Source organism: Vipera berus (assembly GCF_964194415.1).
Source record: "Vipera berus genome assembly, chromosome: 12".
Lineage (NCBI taxonomy): Eukaryota > Metazoa > Chordata > Lepidosauria > Squamata > Viperidae > Vipera > Vipera berus.
In genome coordinates, this window is record NC_138215.1 from 4,831,985 (window position 1) to 4,852,053 (window position 20,069).

The following is a 20,069-nucleotide window of genomic DNA, read 5'->3' on the forward strand; positions in this document are numbered from 1 at the left end:
GGTATGGAGTCTCCTTGGAACTGTTGAAAGGATGACTGAGACTCTCCATAGATGTGACTTATGACTGTTTTTCACACTTATGTTTGTTGCACCATCCCTAGGGTCACGTGATCAAAACACTTGGCAATTGACTCATACTAATACCACTTTACAAGGCCTTGGTAAGGCCACACCTGGAATACTGCATCCAGTTTTGGTCACCACGATGTAAAAAAGATGTCGAGACTCTAGAAAGAATGCAGAGAAGAGCAACAAAGATGATTGGGGGACTGGAGGCTAAAACATATAGGGAACGGTTGCTGGAATTGGGTATGTGTGGTTTAATGAAGAGAAGGGTGAGGGGGGACAGGATAGCAGTGTTCCAATATCTCAGGGGCTGCCACAAAGAAGAGGGAGCCAAGCTATTCTCCAAAGCACCTGAAAGCAGGACAAGAAGCAACGGATGGAAACTAGTCAAGGAGAGAAGCAACCTAGAACTAAGGAGAAACTTCCTGACAGTTAGAACAACTAACCAGTGGAACAACCTGCCTCGGACAAGTGCTGGCTCTTCGGCTTTGAAACGGAGATGAGCACCGGCCCCTAGAGTTGGAAACGACTAGCACGCATGTGCGGGGGAACCTTTACCTTTACCTATTTTTCATGCATATCATCCCACTGATTGCCAGCAGCATATTGCCAGTGTTAAGAAGTTACTGTGGGGGCCTTCCAAACAATGCATTATTCCTCGCCTTTAATTCTACATGTCAAGCGGAAAGCCTGACTTTTCTTTCTCTCTCTCTTTTTTTTTTAAAGAAAAGCATCTAAATCTGTATCAATAACGTGATAATTAACTCCCTCTAGGTTTGCCAAAGGCCTCATTCAGTTCTGCTATGCCCTCTGGCATTATTCCACCATTTGACAATTAAACCCTTGGCGAATGCTGCTGTTGGAAATGAGGAAAACAGCAAAAGTCAGAGACTCGGGAGATGCTTTATTTATCCCTGGGAAGACCACAAAAATTATTTGGAAGCTATGAATTGGGGGAGGAAATGGAGGAAGGGCTGTTCTTGTCCGGCATCTGTGAGATGGGCCTAGCTTAGAGCATAGAACATAGAATCATAGGCCTGGAAGGGACCTTGGAGGTCTTCTAGTCCAACCCCCTGCTCTAGACCTTCCAGACAAGTGACTGTCCAAGTCTCCTCTTAAAAAAGTTTCCAGTGATGGAACACCCACAATCCTTGCAGACAAGCTGTTTCACTGGTTGATTGTTTTCACTGTTAGGAAATTTCTCCTTAGTTCTAGGTTGTTTCTTTCCTTGGTTAGTTTCCATCCCTTTTTTTCTCATCTTGACTTTTGGTGCTTTGGAAAATAGTTTGAGTCCCTTGTCTTTGTAGGAGCCCCTCAAATATTGGAACACTGTTATCATATCTCCCCTAGTTCCTCTTTTCACTAGAGTAAAAGGTAAAGGTAAAGGTTCCCCCGCACATGCGTGCTAGTCGTTTCCGACTCTAGGGGCCGGTGCTCATCTCCGTTTCAAAGCCGAAGAGCCAGCGCTTGTCCAAGGACGTCTCCGTGGTCATGTGGCCGGCATGACTACACGCCAAAGGCGTACGGAACGCTGTTACCTTCCCACCGGAGTGGTCCCTATTTTTCTACTTGCATTTTTACGTGCTTTCGAACTGCTAGGTTGGCAGAAGCTGGGACGAGTAACAGGCGCTCACTCTGTTACTCGGCACTCAGGATTCGACCCACCAAACTGCCGACCTTCTGATCGACAAGCTCAGCGTCCTAACCCACTGAGCCACCGCGTCCCTTTTCACTAGAGTAGACATACCCAATTCCTGCAACCGTTCTTCTTATGTTTTAGCTTCCAGCCCCCCTAATCATCCTTGTGTTTCTTTTCTGCACTCTTTCCAGGGTCTCAACATTTTTTTTGTATATTGTGGTGACCAAAATTGGATGCAAGTAAAAGAAGCAGGATTTACTTTTATTTTTCTCAACCTTCCTTTGCAAGAAGTAATACCAATAACAACCTCTTATTAATTGCATTGAATAAATGATTGCTTTGCAGAGCTGCTTGGAGAAGGGCATCACCTGGATAGCATCCGAAACTGCTAAATACCATTGTCATGGTTCCGATAAATGAGACAGTTCAAACAAAATGCAAGCATAGTTTATCTAAAAAGTCTTCATAATGAAACGAAACATGGCACTCATGGAGGGTTGCCAGAATCTGACCTCTCCTCCCCTTGATACATCATATCCTGCATAATCTCCCTCCCTTCATTACACGTCATAAATCACGTTCACCAATTAGTTTTACATACAAAGTTTCCCTTCCCCTTCTGTACCCGGCTACTCTTATCTTCTCAAAATAGCCGTTTGAAATTCCCTCCTGAGGCAGGCTATAAAGAAAGATACAAAGAATACATCAAAATGCTGCATGTCATAAATGTGAGGTAGGACACAAAAGTGAGGCATGAAGAAAAATGTGTGTATTAGTTAGAAGAAGAACAAGGAAATGGAAAATGTCAAACCACAAGTTCACCTGTGGGTCACATCTAATAAGCTAGCACACAGTTCAGTTGCAGCTAACCACATATGTCTCACTTGTAGCTAACCACATACATTTATATTTTTTATTTTTAATTCCATTTATATCCCGCCCTTCTCCGAAGACTCAGGGCGGCTTACAAGCTTAGCAGTAGCCTTCATTCTATGTATATGCCTGCTTATTAGGGCTTTCACACACACACCCCAAGCGGCATTATTACAAAGTCAGCTTAATTGCCCCCAACAATCTGGGTCCTCATTTTCCCTACCTCGGAAGGATGGAAGGCTGAGTCAACCTTGAGCCTGGTGGGATGCGAACCTGCACTAATTGCAGGCAGCTGGTGTTACTTAAGGAGGCATTAGCCCACTGCTCCACCAAGGCTCTGTCATGGTACAGGAAACCTAGATGCTAGCAAAGAGACAAGGTTGCAAAACAATTTAGCAATGCAAAGAGGGGCTAGAAATGAGCTAGGAGGGGGCCTGTAATTCATGTAACCAATCAGAGCTCATAAGTTACATTTCCGTGTTTTGCTACTTTTAGAGACTATATATGTACTTGCTTTTCCATGACAAGGTGTTCAGACATTGCCTCTGCTTTTTGCTCTGAACCTTTTGCGCAAAATAAACCAAACTTCTTTTGATTCCGAGGTCTGAGTCTCTTGATTCTGCAACGCTCCCTTCAAGATTCAAAGAGAAGCAGTTTAAACAAAAGGCTGTCTCTTATATTGTCAGTGCAAAAACATGTCAATGTTTGCAAGATTGACAACCATAAATAAAACTTAAAAAGCTGAGTACGGAACCCAGTATGAATGGAATCGCTCCAGCCTCCGGCCTATTTCTAGCAGCCTGACCTGAAAGTTGGTGCCAAGCTGACGTGTGATGCCTGTGGCACAGCGCTGTGAGTTGTACCTGTTGCCCCATCACACCGAAACAGAGACTACGACATAACCTGCAGGCCCGAATTGATAAAAACATAATTGCTGCAGGCTTAAAAATGTCCTGCGGAAAATAGGAAAACCAAAATTAATAGGGTAACTGCAAAATAATTTTCTCCTGCCAACAAGCTGTGGTGAGGCATAAATGTTTCACCTACAGGGATGCAGACCATATCCTCCAAAGGATGCTGGGAAGTTTCTTAAAAATCACATTTGAGGTTCCTTCTCCCCCGGGACAAAGCCAAGGGTTAGAGTGTCTGCTTGGGGAAAGCCTTGAATTTCTAAGTAAAAGTTCTCTGCTTACAAATACTGAGAGTGTGAGTTTAAGAGAGCCTCTCCAGGGCTTTCATACAAAGAGAAAAAGAGAAAACTTCAACGTGGCTATAACAAAAGTGAAACTTTTTCTTCTTTTGCTGGATTTTGAAAGTCTTGAGGCTGGGAGCTTGTGCTTCCCAGAATATCTAACTTGGACTTTAGAGATTTTGTTTTCTTGTTTAGGGTATTTTGAGGAGAAAGAATGTGATATACAATTTCATAGCTTAAAATAAGCTGTAGAACAATAGACTTATATATCGCTTCACGGTTTCATTTACAGCCCTCACTAAGCGGTTTACAGAGTCAGCAGAGCCAGCACATTGCCCTCAACAATCTGGGTTCTCATTTTATTGACCTTGAAAGGATGAAAGGTGGAGTCAACCTTGAGCTGGTCAGGATCAAACTCCTGGCAGTGAGCAGAGTCAGCCTGCAATGCTGCTTTCTAACCACTGTGCCACCATGACTCAGTGGTTTCTTTGAAGAAATGTTCCTGCAAATTGTACATATCTTTACTTTATTAATGAACAATTTGATTTTGCTTGGGACCCAACAATTATAGCTGTTTTATGATGATCTTAGATAGTGTCCAAATTACGATAATTTAAGCCTGGTCATTTGTACCTCAAGTAAAAGTATTGTTGAGCTCTATGAGATTGCTAATATACACCCTCACATCCCCACTCACGCCCCCACACATGTATAAAACAAAGATTCCTGAGTAAGTGAGTGTGTGTGTGTGTATGTGTGTGTGTGTGTATAATTTGCACTTCAATTGTTCTATTCTCCATACCCTTACTCAAGAATCTTTATTTTGTTTCTGAATCGCATTTTAATAACAACTTTAAAGATATTCCAAGTTTTATATTCTACGTTTGTTAAATTTGGTCTCTCTCTCTCTCTCTCTCTCTCTCTCTCTCTCTGTCTCTCTCTCTCTCCCCACCCCCAGGGTTCTGTGTGTGCTCAGCCTTGCCCATCAGGAACATACGGGGTTAACTGCAGCCAAGAATGCCCATGTCATAATGGAGGACAATGCGACCACGTGACAGGGGTGTGCCTGTGTACTGCAGGGTATATGGGAGACAGGTAAGCATAAAGTCAGATAAGGGCAGTGCTTTTTTTGTAAAAGAAAAAGGTGCCGGAACTCACACATGTCATACAACCTGCCTTGCCTACCCTACAAGGTTCCATCCAAAAAAGGTGCCGGAACTCCGTTCTGAGCGTTCTATGAGAAAAAAACCCCTGGATAAGGGTAACCAATTTTTGCATTCTTACAAAAAAAATCTGCTAATGTCGTATGTGATACTTACATGACAGCCTGTCTGTAGACCAGGAAAAATTGTCTTGCCCAATCCTTCTGGCCTTCTAATGGCTGACAGAGGCTGGGATGAGGCTGAGCGGCTGAATGGCTTGCCGTATGAAGAACAGCTCAGGCTTGGCGAATCAGCCTCTCCAGGGCAGGTTTTAACAGTTTTCCAACAGGCAATTTCTATTTCTGCATCCCAAATGAACAGTAGGATTGGTCAGTTATAAATATGAACATTGCTACATTGTCGTACAGGGAGTCCTTGACTTACGACAACAATTGAGCCCAACATTGGTGTTGCTAAGTAAGACATCAGTTAAGTGAATTTTGCCCCATTTTACGACTTTTCTTGCCACAGTCCTTAAGTGAATCACTGCAGTTGTTAAGTTAGTAACACGTTTGTTAAGTGAACTCGGCTTCCCCATTGACTTTGCTCGTCAGGTCACAAAAAGGGATCACGTGAGCCCGGGACACTGCGACCGTCGTAAGTATGAATTGGGGAGGGCCAAGCGTCTGAATTTTGATCACCTGACCCCGGGGAATGCTGCAACGGTCGTCAGTGTGAAAAAAGGGTTGTAAGTCACTTTTTTTCAGTTATGTTGTAACTTTGAAAGGTCACTAAATGAACCGTTGTAAGTTGAGGATCGTCTGTGCTGTTGTCTTGGATGAGATGACCTAAGGATTCCACGAGGCTTTCGAAAATAGTCCTTGGGCAGTTAAGCTTGCAGCTCGTGTCCACAAATGTCCATAAATTTATGTCCTAATAAAAGCATTCATTTTTTTAATTGATCACAAGACACTACATTATTTATGAGAAGCATTGTAAGTATAGTAAGGCAATGTTACGCAATCCTAGGTTCTTATTTCATGTCTCGAAAGATTTATCTGTCATCCCCATGCTCACAAATTCTCTCAAATCTTACCGAGATGGACGTATAAATAAACAATCACCTGGAATACAAAATAGCACTATCGAGAGGCAAAAGGTAACGAGGAAAATCAGTCGACAGTCATAAAACTCAGATTGGATGGAAACCAAATGATGGGCTTACAGACATTTTCCCCAACCCTTAATTTACAAAAGATAAAAAGATTTCTGATTTCTTTCCTAAACAGTTTTTTTTACTTCAGGAAGCAGGTAACAGGGGACGAATATTTGGTAGTTGATGCAGATCTTCCCTAAATTTGTATTCTTGAACCAATATATCAATGGAAATTAGTTATTTTTTAAAGAAAATCTAAACTTCTCTGATCTTGCAGGGCAGCCGTTCAACAGTAATTGAAAAATATATATTAGAGAACATTCAAACAACGGTCCATTTATGCGTGGAAATACTGTAGAAAAATGCACTCAAGAAAATTGTTTCCAAAAACAAACATTTAAACAAAAACATGCTCAGAGCAGTGTACTCCAAAACACAAATGTTAGGATGGGTTATTCATTTATTTATTTTGAAAACCCAACCTTGGACTGGAAAATAAATTGATAAATCTGGCACGCTGACAAAATCTGCAAATAAGTCAACAAGCTTGTTTCATGCTTCCTAAAAGGCAATAATCTGAAATGATCGGGGAGATCCCCAGTGGTGACATTACATAGATAGATAACCTTTTTTGTCATATTTTTTACTGTGGGCACATTGGCACGCATTAAAAATGATTTTTTGTTGCTTGCTCTCAAAAGTGTACGTAACACACATTTAAACATGCTATAGACAACACTATAAACCTACATCCTTACACATAAATAACCTATAAATATTAATCAACTGTCCATCTTGAATACCTAGTAGAAAGAGGAAGCTTTAGAGTTCACAAGGTTAGTACTGTATGGAACAAAGCGGTGGCCGAATCTGGATGCTCTGCTACAGATACCACAAAGCTCCCTCCTCCCAGAAAGCAACAAGGAAAACAGGTCGTGAACAGGATGTGTCGTGTCCCAGACAATCTTGCGGATCCTGCTCAAGCAATGCTTATGTGCCATGTCCTGGATGGGAGGGAGGGAGGGAACTGCCAATCATCTTTTCAGCCATCCTCACCACTCTCTGCACCGCCTTCCTGTCTGAAGCAGGGATGCTTCCAAACCAGACTCTGATGCAGTATGACAGGACGCTCTCGATGGTCCCTCTGTAGAAAGTGGTCAGGACAGGGGAAGGAAGATGTGCTTATCTCATGCGACGCAGAAAATGTGAGATGGCCTCACGAGGTCGATGGTTCGTTAAGGTGCTTCCAAGTAAAAGGCAGCACGCAGGGATGCAATCAGTCAAAGCTTTATTTAACGATAAAGTAAATAGAAAGAGTTTCCTGGCATGGAGGCATCCATGCCTGGATTGAGCTCATGGATCAGCAAGCAATCAAGCAGAAGAGAGAACAAAGAGAGCAGAGTGAGAGAAGCCCCTGGGCAGAGGTTTTTATGGGGGTCCTCAGCCCCTCCCTTGCCAATTAACTCTCTCCAATGGGGCTGCAGAGGCCGGGGACCCCTGACCCACCAGTGGGAGCAAAGATGCCTCTTTGCTCCCATCTGATGACCTTTTTGGGGAACTGCCATGGCTGGCACAAAAACATCTAACAGAAAATGCAGGCGCCACTGTGCCCGCTTCACCAGTGTCTCGCTGTTGAGCAACCAAGCCAGGCTACCCGTTAGCTGCACACCCAGGAATTTGATGCTGCTAAACATCTCCACAGGTGAATCATTAATGCAGAGGAAAAGTCTCGATTCATTGTTCTTGGCTTGAGAAAAGTTGTGATCTTGAAATGTATTCAAAAATTCCTATTTGGACAAGTTTATTTTTATTTGTTTATTGTTTGTTGATTTGTATCCTGCCCTGATTGTTTTTACAAATAACTCAAGGTGGCAAATATAATCAATGCTCTTTTCTTTCTCCTATTTTCCTCACAACAACCCTGTGAGGTAGATTAGGCTGAGAGAGAGGGATTAGCCCAAGGTCACCCAGCTAAGGTGGGACTAGAACTCACTATCTCCTGGTGATTGGCCCAAAGTCACCCAGCCAGCTCTTCACATACACACACACACACACACACACACACACCCCAAATAACTTTATTGTGTTCATTAACAAGCAGAAACACCAAAATACAGACAAACACACACCTGCCACTGTATACTATGCAAATTTCAGTTTCTCTGCCTATATTTATATTTTTGGCTGCCCAAATCGGAGGTCAAGAAACTGCGTCCTTGAAATGGGTCACCATTTGAAGGAGAGAAAAAGCAAAAAAAAAAAAAAAAGAGGAACCTTTTTCCTAAATGCTTCATAGCTCTCCTGGAAATGAGTCGCATTTTTCCAGAGAGATATTATCGCTTCTAACATTTTCATTGGCAACAATCCCCATTTTTATTATTAGTTAGGTTGCTGAGGTTTTTTTTAATGTCCCTTATAAAGTATAATGGATTAAATTTAATTTAATTTAGATATTTGCAGCAATAAATTTAACAGGGAACACTCCGTGTTTACAGGATATGCAAATGCATTGCCGTTGCATCAATTAATTCCCTCAAGAGTAAGCAATGAATTGTAGCTTTTTTCCCCCTACCCTGCAGAGTTCCTACTTTGCTGAAGGAACATGGCTCCCAATTCATGAAATTAAGTTCTAAAGCCAAAACTCTTGCAATTTCAAGATTAATTTCCGACTTTAGTTAAATTTTTAACTAAAATTTTCAATTAAGTTTAACTAACAGACACTGTTTGTTTTTAAATCCCCAGCTGCTTTTAATTCACCTGTACAACAGAACCAATGAACCAACTGAATTTTTTTTAAAAATGGGACTTCTTGCTTTCTTTTAGTACAATCTCTTTTCTCTTTTACCATTCCAAACAAAATCTTGCTTCTCAGTGACCTTTAAATAATTTAAAAATATTCCTAATAATAGATTTTTTTTAGTAGCACCCCAGCTGGTAGCTCTATTTGTACTCCTTAAAGATAGCTCATAAATTTCTGCCTAGTAAATGAAGATAATAAAGCATGTATGTTGAGGTAAATATTTGATTAAAACATCTCACTCACTAAAAATGTATGGGAAGTGAACTGCTGTTTTGTTTCTGGTCAGTTAGAGACAGTTGTGTATTTTGAATAATTTGACAACTTTCAGGTTGATAGCGTTGGGTTTCTTGAGCATTACAGTAGTTCTCAAGTTATGACCTTAATTTGGATCCAAATTCCAATTGCTAAGGCAGCCAGTTGTTAAGTGGGCCCTTCCTGATTTTATGAGCACGGTTGCCAGGGTTGTTAAACAAATCACTGCATTTGTTAATTGAATCAAGTGGTCATTAAGTGGAACTCAGGTTCCCCCACGACTTTGCTTGTCGGAAACCGTCTGGGAAGGTCAGAAACGGCAATCACACCACCCTGCAGTGGTTGTAAATGCACGCTAGTTGTCAAGCACCCAGATTTTGAACATGTAATTTGTAGGGATGCTGCGACTGCTATAAAGTGTGACAAGCTGTTGTAAGTCATTTTTTCCCCCAGTGCTGTTGTAACTTCAAACAGTCGCTAAATGAATGGCTGTAAATCAAGGATTACCTCTATGGTAAAATTGGACAATTTTAGCATTTGCAAGCAGTTGAGCTTGTCATTGGAAATCCTGCCCAACAGAAACAACAAACGTAGTGCAAAAAGACATTCTTGCAGGTGTCAAGAATCTATTTTCATTACAGGTAGTCCTCGACTTACAACAGTACATTTTGTGACCGTTCAAAGTTACAACGGCATTGAAAGAAATGACTTGTGACTGTTTTTCACACTTACAACCGTTGCAGCATCCCTGTGGACATGTGATCAAAATTCCGATGCTTGGCAACTATCTCATATATATGACGGTTGCAGAGTCCCGGGGTCACGGGATCCCGTTTTGCGACCCTCTGACAAGGAAAGTCAATGGGGAAGCCAGATTCATTTAACAACTACATTATTAACTTAACAACTGCAGTGATTCACTTAACAATTGCAGCAAGAAAGGTCGTAAAACAGAGGAAAACTCACTTAACAAATGTTGCACTTAGCAACAGAAATGTTGGGCACAATTGCGGTCGTAACTTGAGGACTATCTGTTTTTCCATTTGTAGAAAACTTACCATCTTTGCAGAGGGAATGGACCCCTGTTGTGGGCGCCCACATGGGAGAATCACCACAGATGTCTGTGTCGCATGATAGTAGAAAAGGGAGGGACCGCCCTCTTTTATTCTTTGATCTTCTTTACAAATTCTCTAGGACTGGTGTTGTAAAATAGTAACAAATTAGTATGAAGCAAACCTCTAAACGCATCCATGAAAAGCGTCATGGGGAAATGCACTATCAAATAAAGAGCTGACGATACGCACTGGATGCAAAGCCAACTTGCTAAAAAGCGATAAAAGTGAGGATACGTTACACTGCCCAAGCCATAAAGCAAAAGGTAGAACAATTTTTAAAAAAGCAGTCGCTTTGCAAACAGTTGTAATGAACCAGGGTGTGTGATTTCTTTTTGTTTCTTTTTGTTTGTTTTCCTATGTATGTTTTACTGGTGTGTATGAACTTGTGACCCAAAGAGTTTAAATGTTTTGCAGTGCGATGTCCTTTTTTCATGTAAGGTAGAAACATATCACTTTTATACAAATGGGCTGGCGGCCTCTCTTGTAGTGTTCGTAAAAGAAACTAATATTTGTTACAAGTATATAATGTGTTAAACAAAGCGTGGTAGTGTTTAATATTTTGTGAAATTGTGGCCATTAATTCTACTGCTGACAAGTATATTAACCCAAGCTGAAATAATTATGCACTTATTATTAAAGCCCCAAAGAACGGCTGTAAAGTAGCTCTCTCCAGATAAGGAGGGTGAAATGGAAAACTGAACAAGAATCGGGCAGGGATGCATTCGGTCGCGGTATAATTTAACCGAGCAAAGCGTTTCGCCCCTAATAGTCTTTTGGGATTGATAGGATAGGAAGGGAGACGTTTCCACTGCGTGAAATTCACTTATAGAGTGTATTTGATCTTTACAAGATAGCAAAGGGATAGAGAAGTGAGGATTGGGGAGCAAAGGGCTCCCAATTATGTTAAATGGATGAAGGCACCAAGGTTTGATATTTTAGAGGCTAGATAGTGCCTGTAAATACAGGATGATATAGTGAGGTGTCAGCCAGCCCACTCGTCTCCGTGAGTTTTTCTGCTTAAATAAGCACAGGTAACAGTGGTGCATGTTCCCCCATCAGCCAGAAAGGGTTGCCAACTGCAGGATCCAATCTGAGTCAGTCACTGGGACCAAAGGTTTATTGTTCCAAGCTTTCGGGCTTGTCCTGGAGGCCATCCTCAGAAAACCGCTGCTGGATGGGCTCCAGCATGAGTCCGAAAAAAGAGGTGTCAAGATGGCTCAGGGGTTAAGATGCTGGAATTGTCAGCTGGAAAGCCCAGGTTCGAGACCCGAGCATCATGTGATGGGTGACCTCCCGTCCTCGCCCCAGCTCCTGCCCACCTAGCAGTTTGAATGCATGTAAATGCGAGTAGACCATAAGAAAGGCCGAGCGCCAAAGAATTGAGGCCTTTGAACTACGGTGCTGGAGAAGACTCCTGCGAGTCCCTTGGACTGCAAGGCGATCAAACCGGTCAGTCCTAGAGGAGATGAACCCTGACTGCTCTTTAGAAGGCCAGATCCTGAAGCTAAAACTCAAATACTTTGGCCACCTAATGAGAAGGAAGGACTTACTGGAGAAGAGCCTAATGCTGGGAAAGATTGAGGGCAAGAGAAGAAGGGGACGACAGAGAATGAGGTGGCTGGATGGGGTCACTGAAGCAGTAGGCGTGAGCTCAAATGGACTCCAGAAGATGGGAGAGGACAAGAAGGCCTGGGGGAATGTTGTCCATGGGATCGCGATGGGTCCAACACGACTTCGCAACTAACAACAACAAATGCAAGTAGATAAATAGGTACCACATGTGTAAGAAAGTAACAGCACTCCAAGACATCATGCTGGCCCCATGACTGCAGAAAGGCCTTCACACAGTGCTGGCTCAATGGCCTTGAAAGGGAGATGAGCACCATCCTCTATATAGTCAGCAATGACTACCGTAGCAGAGTAAAATCCGCGGGGACTCCTTGATTACTCAGTGCAAGATTCAGATTGGATCCCGCAACATTATCCTGGGACACATATATTTCCTTTCATTCTTGAGAGTTGCCAACTGCTCAACCAAAGAAAGCATTGGTGCTGTACTTGGGAAGATCCAGGCTGCTCGGTTGCAACTGCCCAAAGGTTAGGTGTGAAAGACATGCATGTGTGTAGACGTACACACACCAGAGTTCCAGAAAGGAAGCAACCTGCGAGAGTGGACGTAAAGGGGAAAGTCAAAGAATTGGCCGCTGATATTAAATTCTCCAAAATGATGAGATGGCAGGACCGAAGTCTCAAGGGTAGCATAAAACAGGAGTCCCCAAGCCCCGGGCCGCTTGCGCAAGCTCCATTTGTATGAGTGGCATGTGTGAATACCCACCATTTTTGTAAATGGAGTTGTGCATGCGCTCTCACAGAACCATTCCCTCTCCTCCCCCCCACATCCCCCCCGCCATCACCACTGCCGGTCCACAAAGCCAGAAAGGTTGGGGACCTAAGAGATATTTGCAGTGAGAAGCTACTTTGCTATAATTTGAATCAGAGGAACTGGACAGTTCATTTCAAGAGAAAATGGGCCATTTTAAGGTTATAGATATTCAGGGCATATCTGTAAAGTTTCCTGCATTACATAAACATACCTCAAAATTCTTCCTAGGTAGAAAACCTGTATTCCATAAAGCCTAAAATTCTGGATCTTAACAAAGTAGTTTTCCAGAGGTGGACATATTTTGAACCATTTACTTTGAACTATTTACATTCAGCAGTGATGTGCCATATTTAATTATCTAAATATGTAAATCAGTTTTTAATTAACTTCAGCCCCAACATTAAAAGTAATATTTCTATTTTAAAAGGTAGCAAAAGACTGTTCCACCAACTAAAAATGCCTTAAAATCATTATTGCAGATGATAAACTCCTGCAGAAGTATATATAGCAGCAAAACTACTAAATGTTTTTACAGCATGTTTGTTTCTGGTCAAACTTATATTAAATTAAACCAGCCGCTGTATATTCCATTTCCTATTAAGCAATTTAATTGCTGCATTTTTTTTCCCAGGCAAGCAATGTCCGCTTAAATATTTTCTCTCTTAACGGTCATATTTTAACACTTTCTACTCTGTGCAAAATGACCCAGAAAGAAATGGTTAGCAGTATCATCTCTGCAGGGCAGTTATAGTAAACATTTTAATCAGTGGTGGTATGACTTGCTAGCCTCCAGACATTGTGGGTGCTTAATCACTGGAGGTTTTTAAGAGGAGACTGGACAGTGTCCTGTCTTGGATGGTATAGGGCAGGGGTGGGCAACCTTGACTCTTTTATGACTCGTGGACTTCAACTCCCAGAATTCCTCAGCCACCATGGCTCAGCATGGAAACCTCTACATTTCTCCTCAGCATGGCTGGCTCAGGAATTTTGGGAGTTGAAGTCCACAACACATAAAAGGGCCAAGTTTGAAGACCCCTGCTCTAAAGGTACAAACCAGTAGTTCCACTGGATGTAGAGTTGGTCTATAGCAGGGGTGGGCACCTGGCTCTTTTATGATTTGTGGACTTCAATTCCCAGAATTCCTAAGCCAGCATGGCTCAGCATGGAAACCTCTCAATTTCTCCTCATCATGGCTGGCTCAGGAATTCTGGGAGTTGAAGTCCGCAAGTCATAAAAGTGCCAAGGTTGCCTAACTCTGCACTATACCATGTCTGAGAACACCAGGAGTTCATACTGGTCAGATCCCATGCAATATTGACAGAATATAGTTGGTTTGGGTTAGATATTGTATGGACCCAACACTTGTGGCTTGTGATTGATTTATGGTTTAGCCCAACCTTGGCAGCTTTAAGATGGGTGGACCCTCCTCCTGTGGACACCATTGACTGCAGAGTCATGGATGTTCTACAAAGCCAGACTTGGAAGTCTTTTGCAAGTCCTCAAGAGTGACTACCTCATCCTAAGTCCATGATGTTTCTTTGTAGATGTCAGGAGGAGTGTCCAGTGGGGACATTTGGCTTCCAGTGCATGGAGAAATGTAACTGTGAGAACAGAGCCAAGTGCTATCATGTCAACGGAGCATGCCTGTGTGATCCGGGCTTCAAGGGCATCCATTGCCAGGAGCGGATCTGTCCAGAGGGATACTACGGGCTGAAGTGCAACAAACGGTGTCCATGTCATGCTACTAACACAGTCAGGTAGGTGTGCGATGCTTCTGCAAAGGGGGAGATGTGGACTGAGAAGCTTTCCAGTACCCAGGAGGAAAATGTCACCAGGAAGAGATTCATCTCTTGGGCCCAGTGCAGGAATGTGTGTGTGTGTGGGGGGAATTGCCAGTTAGGCGTGGGAACCTTGCTGGGCTCTGATGGAAAAGGGAGCAATTGAACTGGGATAAGAACATCTTTACAATATTATTGATAGGATCTTTCTCCCTTAATACAACTTTACAATGCCTTGGTAAGGCCACACTTGGAATACGGCATCCAGTTTTGGTCACCACGATGTAAAAAAGATGTTGAGACTCTAGAAAAAGTACAGAGAAGAGCAAGAAAGATGATTAGGGGACTGGAGGCTAAAACATACAAAGAACAGCTGCTGGAACTGGGTATGTGTAGTTTAATGAAGAGAAGGACGAGGGGGGACATGATAGCAGCTTTCCAGTATCTCAAGGGTTGCCACAAAGAAGAGGGAGTCAAGCTATTCTCCAAAGCGCCCAAAGGCAGGACAAGAAGCAACGGATGGAAACTAATCAAGGAGAGAAGCAACCTAAAACTAAGGAGAAACTTCCTGACAGTTAGAATAATTAATCAGTGGAACAACCTGCCACCAGAAATTGTGAATGTTCCAACACCGGAAGTCTTTAAGAAGCCAGCCATTTGTCTGAAATGGTATAGGGTTTCCTCCCTGAGCAGGGGGTTGGACTAGATGACCTCCAAGGTCCCTTCCAAACTTTATTATTATTATAAAACTTTTATTCATAAAACATGAAACTCAGTCAACTGAACACTCAAATTGACTGGCACTAATGGTTGACACAGGCTGCTGCCAGCATCCTAGGTATCAACCAGGTATCTCCTTAAAATGTAAGATGTTCAAGTAGCGCAGTTTTTTGTAGATTTGCTGGAGTTATTGCAGGAAGTTGCAATTTCTTGATGTGTTTTGTAAAGTTTTGGGACATAGTTCCCAGTGCCCCAGTGACAATGGGTATCACTGTTAAGCGTTTCATCCATAATTGCACAGTTTCGATGGCCAGGTTGCGGTATTTCATAATTTTTTCCAGTTCTTTTTCTTCGACTCTGGCATCTCCTGGTACAGCGATATCAATCAGCTGTACGCTTCGGTTCTATACGACTGCGATATCTGGCGTGTTGTGTTCCAAATGGCGATCTGTCTGTATTCGGAAGTCCCACAAGATCTTCACCCTCTCATTCTCAACAACTTTTTCCACCCTATGTTCTCATGACTTTTTGGACACAGGCAAGTCGTATTTTTTACACAATGCCCAGTGGATTAGTTTAGCAACTCGGTCATGTCTAGCTTTGTAATCAGTTTGCGCGATTTTGCTGCACTCACATATTAAATGTGAAACAGTTTCAGCTTTGTTGTTGCAAAGTCGGCAATTTGGATTGTCAGTAGATTTTTGTATCTTCGCTTTCATGGCATTATTTTGTAGTGCTTGTTCTTGAGCAGCCAGTATTAAGCCTTCTGTTTCTTTCTTGATGGTTCCCATCTTAAGCCATGCCCATGTCAAGTTGTTATCACATTTTCCTTCAATGTGTTTCAAATGTTGTCCGTGCAAAGCTTTGGTTGTTGTTGTTGTTGTTGTTGTTGTTTGTAAGTGTGAAAAATGGTCATAAGTCAGCTTTCTCAGTGCAATTGTAATTTCAAAGGGCCACTAAATGAACTGTTGTAAGTCCAGGGCTACCATTATATGCCCCATGTAGCAACCTTACAAACAAGAGTGGCACCTGATGGATTCCTAGTACAATCTGACCAGGAAATGACCATTCCAAAATTGCACTGTTGTTGTTGTTGTTGTTGTTGTTGTCGTCGTTGTTATTATTATTATTATTATTATTATTATTATTATTATTATTATTATTATTATTATTATTATTATTATTATTATTATATGGGAAGGTGTCTAAAGAACCTTATGACAGCAATGGGGAAGGCAGTAGAAAGCAGTGAGAGGGCTCCTTCCTTCCTTCCTTCCTTCCTTCCTTCCTTCCTTCCTTCCTTCCTTCCTTCCTTCCTTTCCTTCCTTCCTTCCTTCCTTCCTTCCTTCCTTCCTTCCTTCCCTTTCCTTCCTTCCTTTCCTTCCTTCCTTCCTTCCTTCCTTCCTTCCTTCCTTCCTTCCTTTTGCTTCCTTCCTTCCTTTCCTTCCTTCTTTCCTTCCTTCCCTTCCTTCCTTCCTTCCCTTCCTTCCTTCCTTCCTTTCCTTCCTTCCTTCCTTCCTTCCTTCCTTCCTTTTCTTCCTTCCTTCCTTCCTTCCTTCCTTCCTTCCTTCCTTCCTTCCTTCCTTCCTCCCCTCCCTCCCTCTTTGAAAATCTGTTTTTGTCCCCACACATTTCTTCTGAGAAACCCTCCCTTGCTTGCTTGAAGAAAATAGGGTGATTTCTTCCAAGAGGCAACTGGACTTTCTTGGCTTCCTTGAAGATATTTTGCTTCTCATCCAAGAAGCTTCTTCAGTTGAAGAAGTGAAGAACTGAAGAAGCTTCTTGGATGAGAAGCAAAATGTCTTCAAAGAAAAACAAAGGAAGTCCAGTTGCCTTTTGAAAAAAGCACCTTTGGGACATTCCATGATGTGTTTTTTGACTTTGACCCTTGGCTTCATCTTAGTTTTTGTCCACATCAGATGGTCTGCATGGAACTGATGCACCATCTAGTCAGCATGTAGAGGGGGATTTTAACAGACTGGCATTCTCAAGGGGATGGATGTCTGAGCTCAACGTAGCTTTGTTGTGTGTTTGTTTGTTCGCTTGGTTCTTTTTTTTTGCGCAAGATAATTTTGTATACTCATAAAAGTTTGTGAACCCTTTCTGATTTTCTGCAAGTGATCACTCTATACAGAGCCTCTTTTGCATTTCTGCAACCTTTGGTTATCTCAGAGTAGCTCAACTCTATAGCTCAACTCTCAACATGTATAATTTATCTGACCTTTTCTGCCATTCCAAAGTTACATTCCAGAGTGACCCCTTTCTAACCAGGAGACAAAGAGCAAGGCAGATGTTTTAATGGAGAATGCTCAAACTTTGTTTGGAGTTAAGCTCCTGTCTCAAAGATAAATATTATGGTGTTGAAATTCTCTTTAAAGTGGTAGTAGGATTGGTGCCTTAGTCATATGCCTTTGGCTCCACAAATCAAATAAAACCTAGCTCTTTTGGTAAAGCCAGATCATCTGACACAGGCAATAAGCTTTCTCAGCCAGAGAGAAGAATGAAAGAAAGGAAAGGAAAGGGAAGGGAAGGGAAAGGAAAGGAAAGGGAAGGGAAAGGAAAGGAAAGGAAAGGGAAGGGAAAGGAAAGGAAAGGAAAGGAAAGGAAAGGAAAGGAAAGGAAAGGAAAGGAAAGGAAAGGAAAGGAAAGGAAAGGAAAGGAAAGGAAAGGAAGGGAAGGGAAGGGAAGGGAAAGGAAATTGCATTAGTAGAAAAATAATCCCAGTTCTTAAATGACATATTTTCCAGTATGCGCTGCCTCATTTTCATTTTGCAGCTCAAAGCAACTGAGAGGATTAGCGTTCAAGCTAAACTCCAATATAACAATTAAAACAGATCAAACTAACAGGTGAAGGGAACCCTCTTGACTTAAAAAGCCTGGATAAAAAGACAGATTTTAAGAGTCTTCTGTAACAAAGAGCCAACCTCAACTTCAGTGGAAAAATCATTTCATTATGTAGTCCCTGCAAAGGGGGGGTGGGGAAAAATCTATCAGTGTAAAACGTATTCATGGAGGGACCTACAAAATACGTCTTGCTGAAGATCTAAGCAAGTAAGATCAACAGTCTCTGCTGGAATTGCAGTTCAAAAGATAATTGCTTCAGATGTGCCAGGCTTTATATACTAACCAGTATCTTGAATTGGGGCCAGAAAGCAGCATATAAAATTCTCTGCATTAAGGGAAAAAATACAGAATAACAGACTTGGAAAGGACCTTGGAAGTCTTCTAGTCCAACCCCCTTCCCACGGCAGGAGATCCTATACCATTCCAACCAAATGACTGCCCAGTCTATTCTTAAAAAAAACTTCAGTGATGGAGCACCCACAACTTGTGAAGGCAAACCTTGCACTGATTAATTGCTCTCACGGTCAGGAAATTTCTTAGTTCTAAGTTGGATCTCTCTTTAATAATCTTCCTGTTATGACCCAGGTCAGTGATGGCGAACCTTTTAGAGACCGAGTGCCCAAACTGCAACCCAAAACCCACTTATGTATGGTTGGGTGCCGGGTGGGCGTGGCCCATTGGGTGGGTGTGGCCAATAGGGTGGGCGTGGCCCATTGAGTGGGCGTGGCTGTGGTGGTAACAGCAGACTGGGTGGGACTAAAAAGTTCAGTCAATTCCAACTTTGCGAGATCTTTTTTTTCCCCACGAGAAGTTGAAATTGATTGATTGAACCTTCACACAGCAGCGGACACCTAAACCAAAAAGGTTTTGTAAAACCCAGCTGAAGGCCTAGGGCAGGCGATGGGGCACATGCCCACAGAGAGGGCTCTGTGTGCCACCTGTGGCATGCGTGCCATAGGTTCACCACCACGGACCCAGGTGGTCAAGGCAAGGCCGGCTTTCTAAAAAAGGGGTCCTCAACCTTGGCAACTTTAAGACTGGAGGAATTCTGGAAGTTGAAGTCCGCCAGTTTTAAAGTTGCCAAGGTTGAGGACCCCTGCTTTTAAGAGTCCTTTATTTCTCTTAAACAAAATTCCAGCCAATGACCCTTCAACAACCTGTAAAGCTCTCATCCTCATGCTACCTTGAAGGCAGCCACCCTCAGTCCCCCAAACAACAGCCCCTAAAGCACCAAGAAAGCCCCCAGAGTAGGAGCCTGCACACAGGGCACAAGAGCTGGGCAGTCCTCAGGGCAAGAAGCAGATCCCAGCCGTGTGCTGCAGCTGCCAAAAGAGCCAACACAGTGCTAGGCTGCATTAACAGAGGAATAGAATCAAAATCACATGAACTATTAATACCACTTTACAATGCCTTGGTAAGGCCACACTTGGAATACCGCATCCAGTTTTGGTCACCATGACCTAAAAAGGATGTTGAGACTCTAGAAAGAGTCCAGAGAAGAGCAACAAAGATGATCAGGGGACCGGAGGCTAAAACATATAAGGAATGGTTGCTGGAACTGGGTATGTCTAGTTTAAGGAAGAGAAGGGTGAGGGGTGACATGATATCAGTCTTCCAATATCTAAGAGGCTGCCATAAAGAAGAGGCAGTCAAGCTATTCTCCAAAGCGCCTGAAGGCAGGACAAGAAGCAAAGGATGGAAACTAATCAAGGAGAGAAGCAACCTAGAAAAAAAGGAGACATTTCATGACAATTAGAACAATTAACCAGTGGAACAACCTGCCTCCAGAAGCTGTGAATGCTCCAACACTGGAAATTTTTAAGAAGAGACTGGATAGCCATTTGTCTGAAATGGTATAGGCCAGGGTTTCCTTCCTGAGCAGGGGATTGGACTACATGACCTCCAAGGTCCCTTCCAACTTTATTATTATTATGAAAAGAAGCCGTTCCAAAGCCCCAAGGAAGCAAAGGCCAAACCTTATGCCACAGGAGGAGTTGTTGTTGTTGTTGTTAGCTGCGAAGTCGTGTCCGACCCATCGCGACCCTATGGACAACATTCCTCCAGGCCTTCCTGTCTTCTACCATCTTCTGGAGTCCATTTAAGCTCACG

General features: G+C 42.6%; 1 protein-coding gene across 1 annotated transcript in view; it reads left to right on the forward strand.

Moving 5' to 3' along the window:
• Nucleotides 1-20,069, forward strand: part of MEGF11 (multiple EGF like domains 11) — a gene marked incomplete at its 3' end in the record, with an annotated part of 413,211 nt that overhangs the window by 209,649 nt on the left and 183,493 nt on the right. Inside the window, 2 exon segments of the mRNA XM_081337571.1 lie at nt 4,729-4,865; nt 14,163-14,375. Coding sequence (XP_081193697.1) covers nt 4,729-4,865; nt 14,163-14,375 — 350 coding nt within the window.